This window comes from Cynara cardunculus (assembly GCF_001531365.2).
Source record: "Cynara cardunculus var. scolymus isolate 2C chromosome LG 14, CcrdV1, whole genome shotgun sequence".
Lineage (NCBI taxonomy): Eukaryota > Viridiplantae > Streptophyta > Magnoliopsida > Asterales > Asteraceae > Cynara > Cynara cardunculus.
Window position 1 is genome coordinate 1,329,021 of NC_037541.1, and position 14,430 is coordinate 1,343,450.

General features: G+C 33.2%; 2 protein-coding genes across 2 annotated transcripts; both read left to right on the plus strand.

Moving 5' to 3' along the window:
• Positions 1-5,039: 5,039 nt before the first annotated feature.
• Positions 5,040-7,385, plus strand: LOC112526989 (CBS domain-containing protein CBSX5-like). The gene is made up of 2 exons (XM_025137451.1): positions 5,040-5,388; positions 6,446-7,385. Exons 1-2 carry the CDS (start codon positions 5,045-5,047, stop codon positions 7,269-7,271), a joined length of 1,170 nt encoding a protein of 389 aa, XP_024993219.1. The 5' UTR covers positions 5,040-5,044; the 3' UTR covers positions 7,272-7,385.
• A 1,889-nt stretch (positions 7,386-9,274) lies between these two features.
• On the plus strand, positions 9,275-13,459 carry LOC112526730 (E3 ubiquitin-protein ligase AIRP2-like). The gene is made up of 5 exons (XM_025137135.1): positions 9,275-9,509; positions 10,777-10,927; positions 12,093-12,159; positions 12,337-12,574; positions 12,934-13,459. The coding sequence occupies exons 1-5, from the start codon at positions 9,430-9,432 to the stop codon at positions 13,142-13,144; spliced, it is 747 nt and encodes a 248-aa protein (XP_024992903.1). The 5' UTR covers positions 9,275-9,429; the 3' UTR covers positions 13,145-13,459.
• Positions 13,460-14,430: the final 971 nt, after the last annotated feature.

A 14,430-nucleotide genomic window follows, 5' to 3' on the forward strand; every position in this document is an offset into this window, starting at 1 on the left:
GCATATTACTTAAAACTCAAGGTTGCAAGTAGATTGTGCGTAAGTACAACTTATTAAAGCTTCATATCTGAATTCGTGTAACTAACTGCAGATAAACATAATCAAATACAAGATAAACATCTCATTTTGAATATACAAAATCTAAAATATAATTAAGATCATTATTGAGTCTAACATAATACTTAATTATTATCTTTATAAAATGTTATATTATTAAACCAAAAATAAATTATTTCATTATTAAATTTAAATTAAATTATAATTAAAAAAATAAATTAAAGAAATTACATAAAAATGAGAAGTTTTAAATAGTTGATTTGATATTAACATTGATATATTTTTTTCCAAACTTTTGTGATGTTTTCAAATTTATATTTTATTAAAAAATAAAATCATTATTCTTTTCTTAAAAACACATAAAATTGTATTACAATATCGACAGATACAAAAAAAAAAATTAAAATCGAGATGTATCTCGCTGCATTGCGCGAGTACCCTTCTAGTTTTTATAAATAACTGAAATATGAAATATAATTAAAACATATATCTTATTATTCTGTATAAAATGATTTAAGAGGTCGTAAATATATTAATATATTTTGAACAGTTTTTGGATTGTTTGATACGTTTTCCTTTAAAATTACTTTTTTATATTTTATAAAAATATAACTTAATTATAAACTCGTTAAAGAACAAGGATCAGTCAACCAAAACCGACTTTATCTAACCTATTACCCAACTTGTTTGACATGTCCAGTTTGTCACCTCTAATCACCGACTTTGTTATTACCACAAAAACAAGATAAGGCAGTTTCAGTTCTATTGTTACATCTTACCATTCAGTATTAGTAGTCCAAGGGTCGTTTATTACTCAGCCTTTTTATTTCAATTTATTTTTTAATTTGTCAAATACTTAATAAATAAAATCAGATGTTGTATGTCAAATACTTGATCTGGTTGAACTTTATCATATTCAATTTCAAGCTAGAGTACAAAAATGAACTGAAACGTATAACAACTCAAAATAAAAAGGTTCTTTTCGAACCAAATGGTCATTGGTCTAGCGGTATGTGAGCTTTTGGCCTCGTAGCAGGTCAAGGATTCAAACATATATAACCAAAGGTGAGGAGGGTGTATGAGTTTATTTGTTACATTTGTCGTATATAAATACTATATACTTCAAAAAAAAAGTTTTTTCGAGTCAAACCAGTGGCAAACCCAATATTTTTTATGGAGCTGGTGCACCTTTAAGGCGGATCAAATGCATGCAATGTTGCTTAATGTGTTTTTAGCTAAATTCCACCGTTTCGAGAGATTTTATATTAAATTTTTTGGTTGATTTCAAGAGACTTTTTTTCAGTTTTTTGGTTTGAAAAATGTTTTTTTTTTGGTTTTTTGGTTGATATTCCTTGTATTTTATATATTTTCACATTTGATGAATCAAAAATCATCTCAGAAAGGTTGATATTAAATGCTTTTCGTAGAAAATACGTTAAAAATTGTGATACTAATTTAACCAAATATCAAATCAGTAGAAGGGGCAAAAGTGGAAACTTGATTTAAAATATTTTCTAATGAAAAACATTATTGATAATTGAAAGATTTTTTTTATAATATTTAGAAAATTATTTGAAAAATAAAATGAGAAATTCGATCGAAATATATTTGAAACAACGAGTGCACTTGAAGTTGAATATGGTAATGTTAATGGTAGTCGTACAAAATACTGATTATCAAACACAACTTTTTAACAATATATCTGAGTTGATTAAGAAACGATCAGATATAGATACCAACCTTATTGAATTAGGTATTTATAATGGCTCGCATGTTGTTTTGTTTATGAACATGGAGGAGAACAGAAGCACAGTTTATCTGCTGTCACAATCCAAACGAAATTTTTGCAGTAAGCTCGAAAAATAAGTCTACTTATGGTTATTAAATATAGCCTAACAAAATAATAGCTCTACAGTTCAAGATATTACAAAAATCAGGTTTTTGTCTGGTCGATAACCGAAATTAAAACCTAGTCCATTATTTTCCATTTTTAACTTTAAAATACGTTTTCTGGACTTGTACATTCCAAATAAACAGCCAGAGTTTGTATTCAATTTATCATATTGTGTTGGATCAAACTGAATTAATATCATATAAGTTTAGTTTAACTCAATTTTCAATTTTATTAGGATGCATTTGGTACATTGGATAGTGACAGGACAGGACATGACAGGGATCCCTATCTCATGTTTGACATGAATTTTATGTGGAACAGAGTAGAACAAAGTGGAACAGGCCTGTTCCACCCCTACCCCATGGAACAGGCCTGTTCCACCCCTACCCCATGGAACAGGGTGGAACAAGGTAGAACAAACTTATATTTTACCAATATAATCTTAAAATAAAACTTAATTCTCTTCTAAAAATCAAATATGTCTCTTTTTTACATTTTATTCATTCTTTAAATTTTATTTATTGTATTTTATGTTTCTTAAACTTTCATTTTACTGTACTCAAAATATTATTTTTATACGGTTTCTATATTTTTATTAATTTATGTAATTTATTATATATTAATAATAAAAAATAATGCAGAAAAGAGATAAAAATAAAAATAGAAAAGTACATAAACTTTTTATTTGATATCATTTTAATTGTTTTGACGAAAACTTAAAATGATATATTTTGTTATAAAAAATAACTATTTTATTATAATTTAATAAATTACATAAATTAATTAAAATAAACAACTCATCATGAGTAAATTGATCATTTTAAATAGTTATTTATATTAAACAAATTAAAATAGTATTGGAAACACTTATTTTCCCGCCCACCATCCCACCCCGCCCTATCTTACCATACTCCAACACACCACTAACCACCATCCTACCACTATAGTCGTCACATCTACCACCTTATCACCCACTGTCCTACTCTGGCCCCACCCTCATCATCTCGCCCCACCATGCATTCCCCTAACAACCCCAATGGAGCAGGAGTGATGGGGGCGGGGTTTGGGTAATGGTGGGGGTGATAGCTGTGACGACGACAGTAGTGACATGGTGGTTGGTAGGGTGTGGACGGGACCGATGGGTGGGATAGTCCATACAAAGATGACTGTTCAAATTATATTGAGAGATTTCATTCCAATTCATACCAACCATATGCGTGATCAAATTCCATTTTAATTTTTTTCAAAGTCATTTTTTTGATAAATTTCAATTTCATCAAATTTCATTCTATGAACCAAACACTGCCTTATTTTAAGACGGTGGAAATATTTTTTAATTATTGTTTAATATGTTTCTAATTGACTCTCTAGTCCAATAAACACCCCTCGTGTGATCATACCAACTATTTTTCAAAATTAAAATTAAATAAACAAGGGTAAGAGTACACCCGACGGCAACTTGCTTTTATTAAACGGATGGAACCAGGACCGGTTCAACACCCGTGAACCGCGATGAAAGCGGTTCTCTTTTGAGGTGAAATCAACAACATTACAATTCACTCCCTCACTCTTATAACAAACAAGCAATCTTTACCCTCATCTTTACATATATGTTCAAATTAACCCCTTCTGTTTTTATACCTTATTTTTCGTTTTCATTCCAACTCTATTCTTCCCTCAAAATTGGCAGATCCAAGATTTTTGTTCAGTGGAATCACCTTTAAAGTAGAACCTGCAAAAGCGTCTGACGTTTTTTTTAAACCTAATTGCAACGTTTTCGAGATAATTTTAAAGTTTTTTGGTTGATTTCGAGAGATTTTTTAGTGTTTTCGTTGATTTCGTATAACTTTTTTTTGTTTTTTTTTGATTGATTTCAACATATTTTTTTTGTTAGAGTAACGGTTTTTGATTGGGGTTGAAGGCCCGTGGAAAAATGTAACAGGGGGAAATGAAAGGTAAATCATATAAAAACCTATGATTTTTCTTTTTGAGTTTTTGCCTGGGGTCCCTTCCCCCTCCTTTTTACCATTGCATTCGCCCCTGACTCGGATCATTCTAAAAAGTGATTGTGTTAGTAATTTGCACAATTGGTAGAACCACGTTCATCGCATTCATTGAACGTTGATTTTCCATATCATGTTTAGTGTTTACTCAAAAATTAAAAGATGAAAGGATACGACATCAGTAGTAGTATTGTTGTCGGGTCTTTTGAATCCATGTGTCCTGACCCCTGGATATGGAAATATGAGATCTGATCCCATGAGTGACATCTTTATGCAATAGAAGACGTAACACACCACACAGGAAAGCTTAATAACATTAAAATAAAGCTCAAGAACTTGCGTTACTTACTGATAATAGATAAAAAGAAGCAATAACTGTAGTTATTACTACCTTAACAATTTGCTTCAGCTTTTAATACGATAGATTAACAAGTTACTCTTTAGTTGCCAATGTTTTCCTTCTTGGTGAATACCATGATCTACAAGCAAGGTCAGATAAAAATTCGTTATCTTTCTGATAAACCATGAAGTTATATCGAAAATTGCAATAATTGCAAGTACGATATTGACACTGCTTTTTATAGATTATAGAGCTTTTTATAACTTGAAGCCAACTATTTTCCATTAAACTAGAAGATCCACTTATCTGACATGAAACATGCGTCTTAGCATGTGCTCCATAGACATTGTATATAACATCTCAGACTAATCGTAGCAGATATTGTTTGTTTTATTCACATATGGACTCACGGTTTTAAAATGCATCTGATATAAGAGGTATCCAGTTACTTATAAAGCAACCTTAGTTCCTTTCTCTACCAATGTGGGGTCTTAACCAATAATGCTAACCGTTGCAATTTTCATAAAGTCAGAGAAATAAAAATAACAAATGTTACCAAACTGTAATTAATTAAAACTTGTGGTAAAAATTGCAAATATTTAAATAACAAAGGACCAAATCCGTATAGTTTGTCCGAAATCTTCTGCCATCCTCCCTCCACCTATAAATAGCCGATGAACGCCATTTGATCGGAAAAAACGAATATTCCATAAACTGCTGAAGGCTCCTCCCCATTTCGAACTCCATTGTATGGCAATTAGGTTTTTGGCGAGCGAAATCTCCGACTTGTGCCTTGGAAAGCCGCCGTTGAGGTCGTTACCAACCGTCGCCACCGTCGCGGACGCGGTGTTTGCACTGAAAAAGTCAGGGGAGATCTATGTAAGCATATGGAGCTGTGATCATTCAAATTCTGTGGCGGCTTGTAATGACACCGCTGGTTGTCGATGCGTTGGGAAGATCTGTATGGTTGATGTGATTGTTTATCTTTGTAAAGAGGAGAATCTGTTGCATCCTTTGGATGCGCTTCAATCGAACGTTTTGGATCTGGTTCCGAAGGTGAAAGGCCAAATTAGACATCTGGAACCGAATTCGAGGTTCGTTTATATGATATTCGTTTTGTTTTTGTATGTTATTGACTTGGAACTATTTTCATCGATGGAATTTGCGGCAAGTTTGCTTGATAGGTGAAATGGATGAATTATCTGGAATTGTTCACAACATGAAATAATTGACATTAATGTAGCTCAAAGTTTCAGGAATGATCTGATTTCTTGCATACAAAGAACCCTAAATTTCATTATTTCCTCGGGAGCGGTTTGAATTTAATCCGATAGATTTTCTTTCAGTTATGTAAATTTGTTAAGCAGATGATGAATTGCTCCATATAAATGTGAAGGAGTTTGGTGGTATGGGATTCACAAATACTTGATTCACATCCAGATTTTCTCAGTTATGGAAATACATAAAGCATATGATGAATTTTCTCCGTCTTAAAGTCTTAAAGTGAAGGGGTTAGGTAGTATGGGTCTCATCTCATCTAATAATTGATTTTCATCCGTACAGAAAAGCAAAAGCGGATCTTATCAGCTAATATTTTATTGCATATTCATTTTAATATTGTTCTCAGCATTGATTTCATCTTTTAGCATTAATCTTTATTTTAAATTATCTGGACAACTTCAGTAAAATTCTTCCACTCCCCATCCTTTTCGAATAATTGGATATGTTACTTTTAAGATCCTAAAGTGAAATGAAATCTTTTATGGTGGTTAGGTACGATATTCGCCTCCAATTGATGAAGCATATCCCACCATGATCGTTGGATCGGATGTTAAATAACAAAATTAACCATTGCTAACAAAACTATTTTGCAAGGTAGATGTGAACTCCATTGTTGAATTAGATGCTATAACAGTTGGTTCTTTACCATCTAAGAATATATGAAACTTCATTAGATTACTCTTTAAAAAAGCCCTTAGAAGAGAAAATAGGTTTCAGAGCAGTGGTAATGTTTGCCTATATCCTATGACCGGACTCTGTAGACTCCGCATCTGACAAGATATACTGAATTCTTTTGATTTGGTTTCATTTAACTTTAAACTCATGGAAATATCATTTGTCTCTCTTTTCTTGTTTGTTTTCTTTTTCCAGTCTGTTGGAGGCCATAGATTGCATACTTGATGGGGCTCAAAACTTAGTTATACCAATATACAGCAATGCAAGACGTAATCTAAGGAAACCCCAACTCACCCAGCCTAATTCTCTTCTTTGTCCTACTCTTCATTATGGCCAAGAATTCTGTTGGCTGACCCAAGAAGACGTGGTTCGGTTCCTCCTCAACTCCATCGGCGTCTTCTCCCCGATACCCACATTCACCATCGAAGCACTCGACATAATCGATCCAGCCACGCTCACCATCCATTTCGACGATCCCGCCTCTTCCGCATTGCCGTTAATTTCCCGCTCACTTATGGACCAAACGTCCATTGCAGTCGTCATGAAAGATAACCGTTTGATCGGTGAAATTTCCCCTTTTACCCTTGCCTGTTGTGACGAAACCGTAGCGGCCGCCATAACAACCCTCTCGGCAGGCGATCTCATGGCGTATATCGACTATGGTGGCCCGTCAGATGATCTGGTACATCTGGTTAAAATGAGGTTGCAAGAACGGAACATGACTCCGATGTTGGATCTTATGGACGACTACTACAACCCCTTGTCTTCCTCCTCTTCGTGTTGCTCGTCTGACGAAGAATTCGGTTCGGCAAAAACCGGTTGTGTGGGTCGGCTTTACCCCGGAAGGAGGTCCGAGGCGATCGTTTGCCATCCGTGGAACACGTTGATGGCTGTTATGGTTCAAATGATTGCACTTCGTGTTAGTTACGCTTGGGTTGTGGAACACGACTATACGCTTGTCGGAATCGTGACGTTTGCGGAGATTTTGGCACAATTTCGGAGTATCGCAGGCACACGATAGTATTAATACTATGTATTTTTGAGTAGTTGGTAAGATTATAGATTGTTATGGTACTTTAAATTTAGTTTCATTGTGTGAAACATTGAACACTGGCTTGTTGTAATATCAACTCATGAAGAAGGAAGTTTTTATATCTTTACAATAGATTTAGAGCACCTACATTTTCACTTGTAAATATTTATATATATATAATATTATATATTATTTCAATTTCTTTTAAAGCACAATTTATAGATGTACATAAGATTAAAAGTGATCAAGGGTGTTTTCGCCTCTAACTTTTGAAAGTTATAAAGACTCTCCTTTTAAGTTTGTACTTGGTTATGGTAATTGTTCTTATCTATTAGGGCCATTAGTTGTTCTTAGTGTATTCACGTGTTTGTCACTTGAGGGGCATTTTGGTCAATATAGGCACTTAACAACACAAGGTAACGGATGTTAGAGCCTACTATATTTCGTACGCAGTGGAGAAATGGAGAAATCGTACGCAGGCAAAGAAGTGAGATGGAGAAATGGAGAAATCCTACCGACTGCGGAGGAGAGGAGGCAATGGGAGGCCGGTGGAAGAAGAGGAAGACGATACCAGGCGATGGAGGCGATAGCTGCACCAATGAGATGATTTAGGTTTTCTATTGAAATGAAATAACAAGGGTAATATAGTCATTTTAAATTCAATCCCATATTGTTCCACCTTTTTTGGTGGAACAAAAAATATCAAGATCTGTCCCATGAAAATTAAAAATAGTCTCAACTTTTCCTATGTTTTTTTTTTTGTGTCCATAACATACCAAACATAAGACTATTTTTTTTGTCCCGTTCTCATGTAATCTGTATATCAAACGCACCATTCCCTTAACTTTGTTAACACTTCACTTTTTAATAAATATGTCGGTTTTTTATGATTAGAACTTAGAAGTAAGAGCATGAGAAGACGTACGATGGTCTGAATGGACCAATCCCAACATCTGAAAAATGTCTTAACAATTTTTTTACATTTAATGTTGGAAGACACAACCAATCACCATATTCTTTATTTAATGCACATAAGGTTTTATTTAAAGCAACAATGAAAATTCTTTTTGGTCATTTAATAATTCAAAAATATTTATTTTAAAGTGTTTATTAAAACACAAATCTTATTATAAAATTATTTTTTTATTAACCTGGATATCCAACCCGCTATGCGAGCCGACTAATCCCCATGACAACCACTTATTTTGCAGATACCCCGGAGTTACCATATTTGAACCTTCGTGGTCACAAAAAGATTTTTATTCCTTCTTGGATTTTTATAAAATCAATTTTAAGTTTATGTTAAAACTTAAAAGTAACGACTTAAAATTCTCATCATTTTTAGTAAATAAACTATTAAACTTTTATAAATTGGTTACATACATTATTTTAACCCAAAAAAATTAATCTAGATTAATGATTTAATGAAAGCGATAATGACGACGAGTAACGTATAAAATCAAGACATGTTTTAATTTGGACAAATTGCATGAAAAAATAACGTATTTTAATTTGATTCATATTTTAGGTAACGTACTTTCAAAACTTCCATTTTGGTACCTAAGATGTACTTGGACATTTAAGTACTCGAATAACCAGTTGAAGCATTAATGGATTATCATGCTGAAAAGTGGCGAGTGATGTGGTATCTAGTTAATACTTCAACAAATAATACTAAGTTTGACATCATATCACTCGCTACATCAGTATGGTTAATACTTTAACCGATTATCCAAATACTTAAATGATAAAAATGAAAGATGAGATTTTAAACAATATATATATATATTTATCCTTTTTTCTAATTATTTTTATTACACTAATCAACAATTTCATTACTAAAAAGCGAAAATGGAGGTAGGAAGGTAGCCACAATGAATCTCATACAAATAGAAATCCACGAAGAAATCTTCAAAGTTGAGGTGTTACACTTTTCTTAATTCCACGTGGCATCTTGCCGGTGACACCCTTCTTCATTGATTTCGTGAACAAGATAGAGAGAGAGAGAAACAACAAACAAACCACACTCCCCCTTTCACGTCTGTTTCTAGAGAGAGAGAGAGAAAACCCAATACGATTTTAAGGGTTTTATATATATATACATACAGCAATCAATCATTCAGCTGATGGTGTATGACTGGAAATTATGAATGTTGGATCGATGAGAAAATCATTCAAGGATTCTCTCAAAGTTCTTGAAGCAGATATTCAACATGCTAATACCCTGTAACTACATCTCTCTCTCTCTCTCTCTCTGTTTTCTGTATGGTTTTTGTGTTGATTTTTGATGGATTTGTGTGTATTTGGTTTGTGGGTTTTTGATTGTAGATGATTTTGAGCAATTCATGATCTGGGTTTGTTCTGTATGTTTGATTTAGGGTTCTTGTGATTCATGAAAACAATGGGATACCCCTCTGGCTTTATAAGGTTTTAGATGGTAGGATGGGAGTTTTTGGTACTTTGGCTGAATCGTTTAAGTTAGGGGTTGTTTACCAAACACTTACCCGGTAAACACTTATTGGTAAATTTAACACTATCGTTTACTTACCGGATAAGATTTTAGTCCACCAAAACGGTATCGTATGCAACAATTTATCCGGTAAGCGTTTACCGTGAGTAAGAATCGTCGCCTTCACTTATCGGGTGAGACTTTTAGTTAGTCCTTGTCTCGCTCTTACCGAATAAGATTCTTAATTCTTACCGTATTCATTCGGTAAGATAAAATGACTTGGTGTTCATTTATCCGAGTAAGCGTTTGGTTAACGGTCCCTTAGTTGATAAACTAGTCATGTACTGTAAATTAGTTTTTTTAATCTAAAATTAGTCTTCAACCGATTACCTAGGTATTTAGATGTTTAAAACTTTATATCTTAGGTACCAAAATGTGAAAGTACGTTACCTAAAATAAGAATCAAGTTAAAGTACGTTAGTTTTTCATGCAATTTGCCCTGTTGTTTTCTCTTAAAGTAGAGAAAACAACAGAAACCTTGAAGAATAGAGAATTTACTAAAACTTAATGTGAGGAGAGCAGAAATGATTTTTTGTATTTATTTCGACCAATAAGATTGAATTATTACTATTTTGAATAAAGTTTTTTTTTTGAAGTGTATTGTGATTATAAAAATATATAATATTTTAATAATATAATTAATCTTGAAATTTCAAAAATAAAGAATTTGTTGAAATTGAATGTAATTTAACTGTTGATTTCCAATTCTAGAGAAATTATAAAAAATCTGTTAGAGATCCTCTGTTTTTTTTTTGGGGTAGACGACATGTCTGCCTGCATCCCATCTGAAACCCAACTTCGAGTCAGATAAACCGAGTCAGTTTGGCTTATTCTTCACGTTGTCGGTTCTATATCTATTTTTCTCACTAACATATCAATACGTCCGACGAAACGAAAACATTAAAACGACTGAAACGAGTCGCGTTTTTTGGCCGAAGTTACGTTATGTTTTCTTGAATCTTGAATTTGCTTCATGTTTTGCAGAGCGTCGGATTTACGAAGGGAGTACGATGGGGGAAGCGTGCAAATGCGGATGTCATACAGCTGTGCTGCCCAGTTTTTGCTTTTCTTCGTTCAATGGTCGGATTGCCATCTTGCCGGTGCCCTCGGATTGTTAAGGATCCTGATTTACAAGGTAAAAAACCCGTACTTTTTTTCAATACGTTCCGTGGGTTTAATCCGTACCTTTTTTTCAATACGTTCCATGGGTCTTTTCTTCACTTGTATATTTTCAATTAATTTTCCAACATGTTTTTTTAGATCATTTTACATTGTCATAAAACTTATCGACTAGTTACAGACTTGACTAATTTATTCAGCCCAACAACTGCTAGTTTATCAGTTAGTTTTTATCAGACGTGACTGGTTTATCAGCCAAAAACTAGCTTTTCAGCTAGTTTTTATCGAACTTAGTAATTTATCAGTCATCAGCTAGCTTATCAGCTCAAACTTGAGTAATTTGTCAGCTAGTATTTATCAAACTTGACTAATTTATTAGTTTTTTTTAAGGGAAAATTGCACCAAAATGGAACCAACTTTCACCTGATTCATATTTTGGGGAACCAACTTTCAAAATCGTCATTTAGGGGTCTCTATCAAACTTTTTGTTTATTTAAGGGTCTGGTTGATCTGTTGAACATGTAACAGGTAATTTAAGGATCTCTATCAAACTTTTGGTTTGATTTTCCAAATTTGATTTAAACTTTAATATTGATACGGATTGGTTAGATATAAAAGTCTTGAATGTGATATTTAATATTTATTTTTTATTGCATCAATTAATTTTTTTCTATTAAATTGATTTTTTATTGCATTGGTAAAAATCAATTTTTATTGTGGTAATTTGGATTTTTTTTAAATCTTCAATTTGATATCTGAATTTTAAAAAAACCGAGATTTGAAATGAAAAATAGATTTTATTGCATTAATTTTTGGAAAAAAAACGAATTTTAATTTTTTTTCTATAATTATTTTGCAAGTTGGTTCCCCAAAATAGGAATCAATCGCAAGTTGGTTCCCCAAAATAACGATTTTGAAAGTTGGTTCCCCAAAATAGGAATCAGGTCCAAGTTGGTTCCCCAAAATAACGATTTTGAAAGTTGGTTCCCCAAAATAGGAATCAGGTGAAAGTTGGTTCCATTTTGGTGCAATTTTCCCTTTTTTTAATCAAATATGACTAGTTTGTAAGTCAGTTTATCAGTCAGTTAGTTTGCCTAACATAACTGTACCGAGTAGAGTTGTCTTTTATCTATACGGGTTTCAAGAACGGTTTTCTTTAGAACTTCCTTGATGTCCTTCAGGTTTATGTCGATGGCACCACGACGATGTCCACAAACGAAAGAAAAGCGAGCATTAGAGAATTCTACGGTATGCTCCAAGTCTCGAATTTAAATCGTCTTCTTGTAAATATCGTTGAAAGATCTGCTATCTTGTTTCATAAAACGTGAATAAAAACAAAATTAGTAGTCGTGGCCGAGTGGTGATAACGTTTTATCGGGTTTTTTCTTCTTGCGGAAATTGATATCTCGAGTGACACAATGACAGGTACTATATATCCGTCTCTAATGCAACTTCAAAGCGGAGTCAGCAATTCAGAAGATAGAAAGCAAAAGAAGATATGTATCGAACGGTACGCGAAACGGGAAGACGATGACGACGAAAGTCGGTGTTTGGATCTCAATATAGAATCGGAAGAAGAATGCGGTATTTGCATGGAAGCTAATGACAAACTCGTATTACCGAAATGTAGCCACGCGATGTGCTCCAATTGCTATAACGACTGGTATGCATCTCTATCCGTCACAATAGTGCATTGGTAGTTGTACGATACAAGCATCCAAAGCACTAATCTAGTGTTCGAAAATTTTACGTTCTCTACGGAACCAATCAAAACTAGTCACGGTATACGGGATTATGATTTTGGTATGTTTCCACTATCGAACACATCCCGTAAATCGTAGAGAATAAGAAGCATCATATTATCGAACCAATAACGTAAAACGAGATTTTCGTGTTATTGTATCGGGAAACACAAGGAGTTTCATGTAAATTTGATCATCGAGCATCTGTATTTTTTGATTTGTATTCGTTAATAGTTCTTCGTGTACTAAAATCCTAAGACGACTCCGGAACAAATTGCAGGCGAACAAGATCATTATCGTGTCCATTTTGCCGTGTTAGCCTAAAGAGAATCGACCCCGATGAGTTGTGGGTGTACGTCGACAAGAAAGAAGCAATCGACATGGCCACAATAACACGGGAAAATCTTAAACGGTTCTTCATGTACGTCGACAAGCTCCCGCTTGTGACTTCTGACTCGCTTTTTAACGCCTACGAGTCTCATTTAAGGTAGAAAGTAGTGTTTTCACGGAAAACATTGTCTCTATCCTCTGGGCTAGAGACAAAGTCTGTATACATCCGACCCCCATATCCTATTTCTGTGTTGGATATATTGTGTTCGTTTGGTTTGGTTTGATTCAGTAATAGTGTCTCCGTCGTAGTCACACTCCCTCGAAAGATCGAAAAATAGTATGGGTTCGTTTCTTACTTCGTGTATTTATAAAGTAAGTTTACGACGACGAGCGGACATTATCGACAGATTCACTGCTTTTTTCATAGTAATCTCGTGTATCTTCCTCGACATAAAGTAATCCGTCACATTGGTCGTAGACTCGTAGTTGTGGATTTGGCCGACTCGGAAAACGGGTTTGTTGTTTCCGCTTCTTTTCATATGAACGTAGCGGGTTTTTTAAGCCGATGTTTTTCGCTTACGACTAAAGCGGTCTCATGGAAATTGTATGTAGCCGATGTGTAAGTTCGTTTTAAACAAGTTTGTTCAAATCGTTACTACTTTATTCGTTTATCCTTTTTGGTAACCGTGGGTTTTCAGGCCAGTTTACACAAATGTGATTGGTATAATATAAAATAAAATAAAGGATAAATAAGTGTAAGGTATCACTGAGGATTTTTCTGACAGTTCTTTAGAGCATCGAGATTCGTCGAGGTGCACGTAAACTTTCTCAGACACCTAACGTAAGAGCATCTCCAACAACTTTAAAAGAAATTGAGACTAAAATGCTACAACAACTTTTCTATCTTGTTCTCTAAAATATCCAACAGCTTCTTTAAAATAGAAAAAAAAGAGTTTATATTCTTTAAAATGTTTCAACAGCTTTGTTATCTTATCTATACAACTTTATAAACTAGATTTATTAGAAGTCTTAAAAACAATTTTTAATACATAAAGTATCACACATTTATGCACAAAGTCTTAAAAACAACTCATAATGTATTAAGTACTACTACTTTATGCATCTAATCTTAAAATAGAGAATTCTTTAAAAGTTGATGGTGAGAAAGAGAAATGAATATTTATTCAATTTCACAAATGAAATTGAGTGAATATTTTTTATAATTAAAAAAATGTATTGGGATGATAAATTATATAATATATAATTTATGTTAAAATCTTTAAAATAGAAAATATGTTGTAATCGTAATTGTTTTAGAAAATTTATGTTTTGATTTTATATTTTAAAAAATATAGAAAAACTGTTGAAGATGCTTTTTATGAAGAAAACTCTAAATATAAAAAATAAATATCATTTTATATAAAGTTTTTTTAAATGAATGTATTGA

Excerpts from the sequence above, each read along its gene's own strand:
- LOC112526989 (XM_025137451.1), top strand. The coding sequence starts at position 5,045 with ATGGCAATTAGGTTTTTGGCGAGCGAAATCTCCGACTTGTGCCTTGGA. Across the intron at positions 5,389-6,445 it reads CATCTGGAACCGAATTCGAG|TCTGTTGGAGGCCATAGATT; the intron begins GTTCGTTTATAT and ends TTCTTTTTCCAG.
- LOC112526730 (XM_025137135.1), top strand. The coding sequence starts at position 9,430 with ATGAATGTTGGATCGATGAGAAAATCATTCAAGGATTCTCTCAAAGTT. Across the intron at positions 10,928-12,092 it reads TAAGGATCCTGATTTACAAG|GTTTATGTCGATGGCACCAC; the intron begins GTAAAAAACCCG and ends GATGTCCTTCAG. Across the intron at positions 12,575-12,933 it reads TCCAATTGCTATAACGACTG|GCGAACAAGATCATTATCGT; the intron begins GTATGCATCTCT and ends AACAAATTGCAG.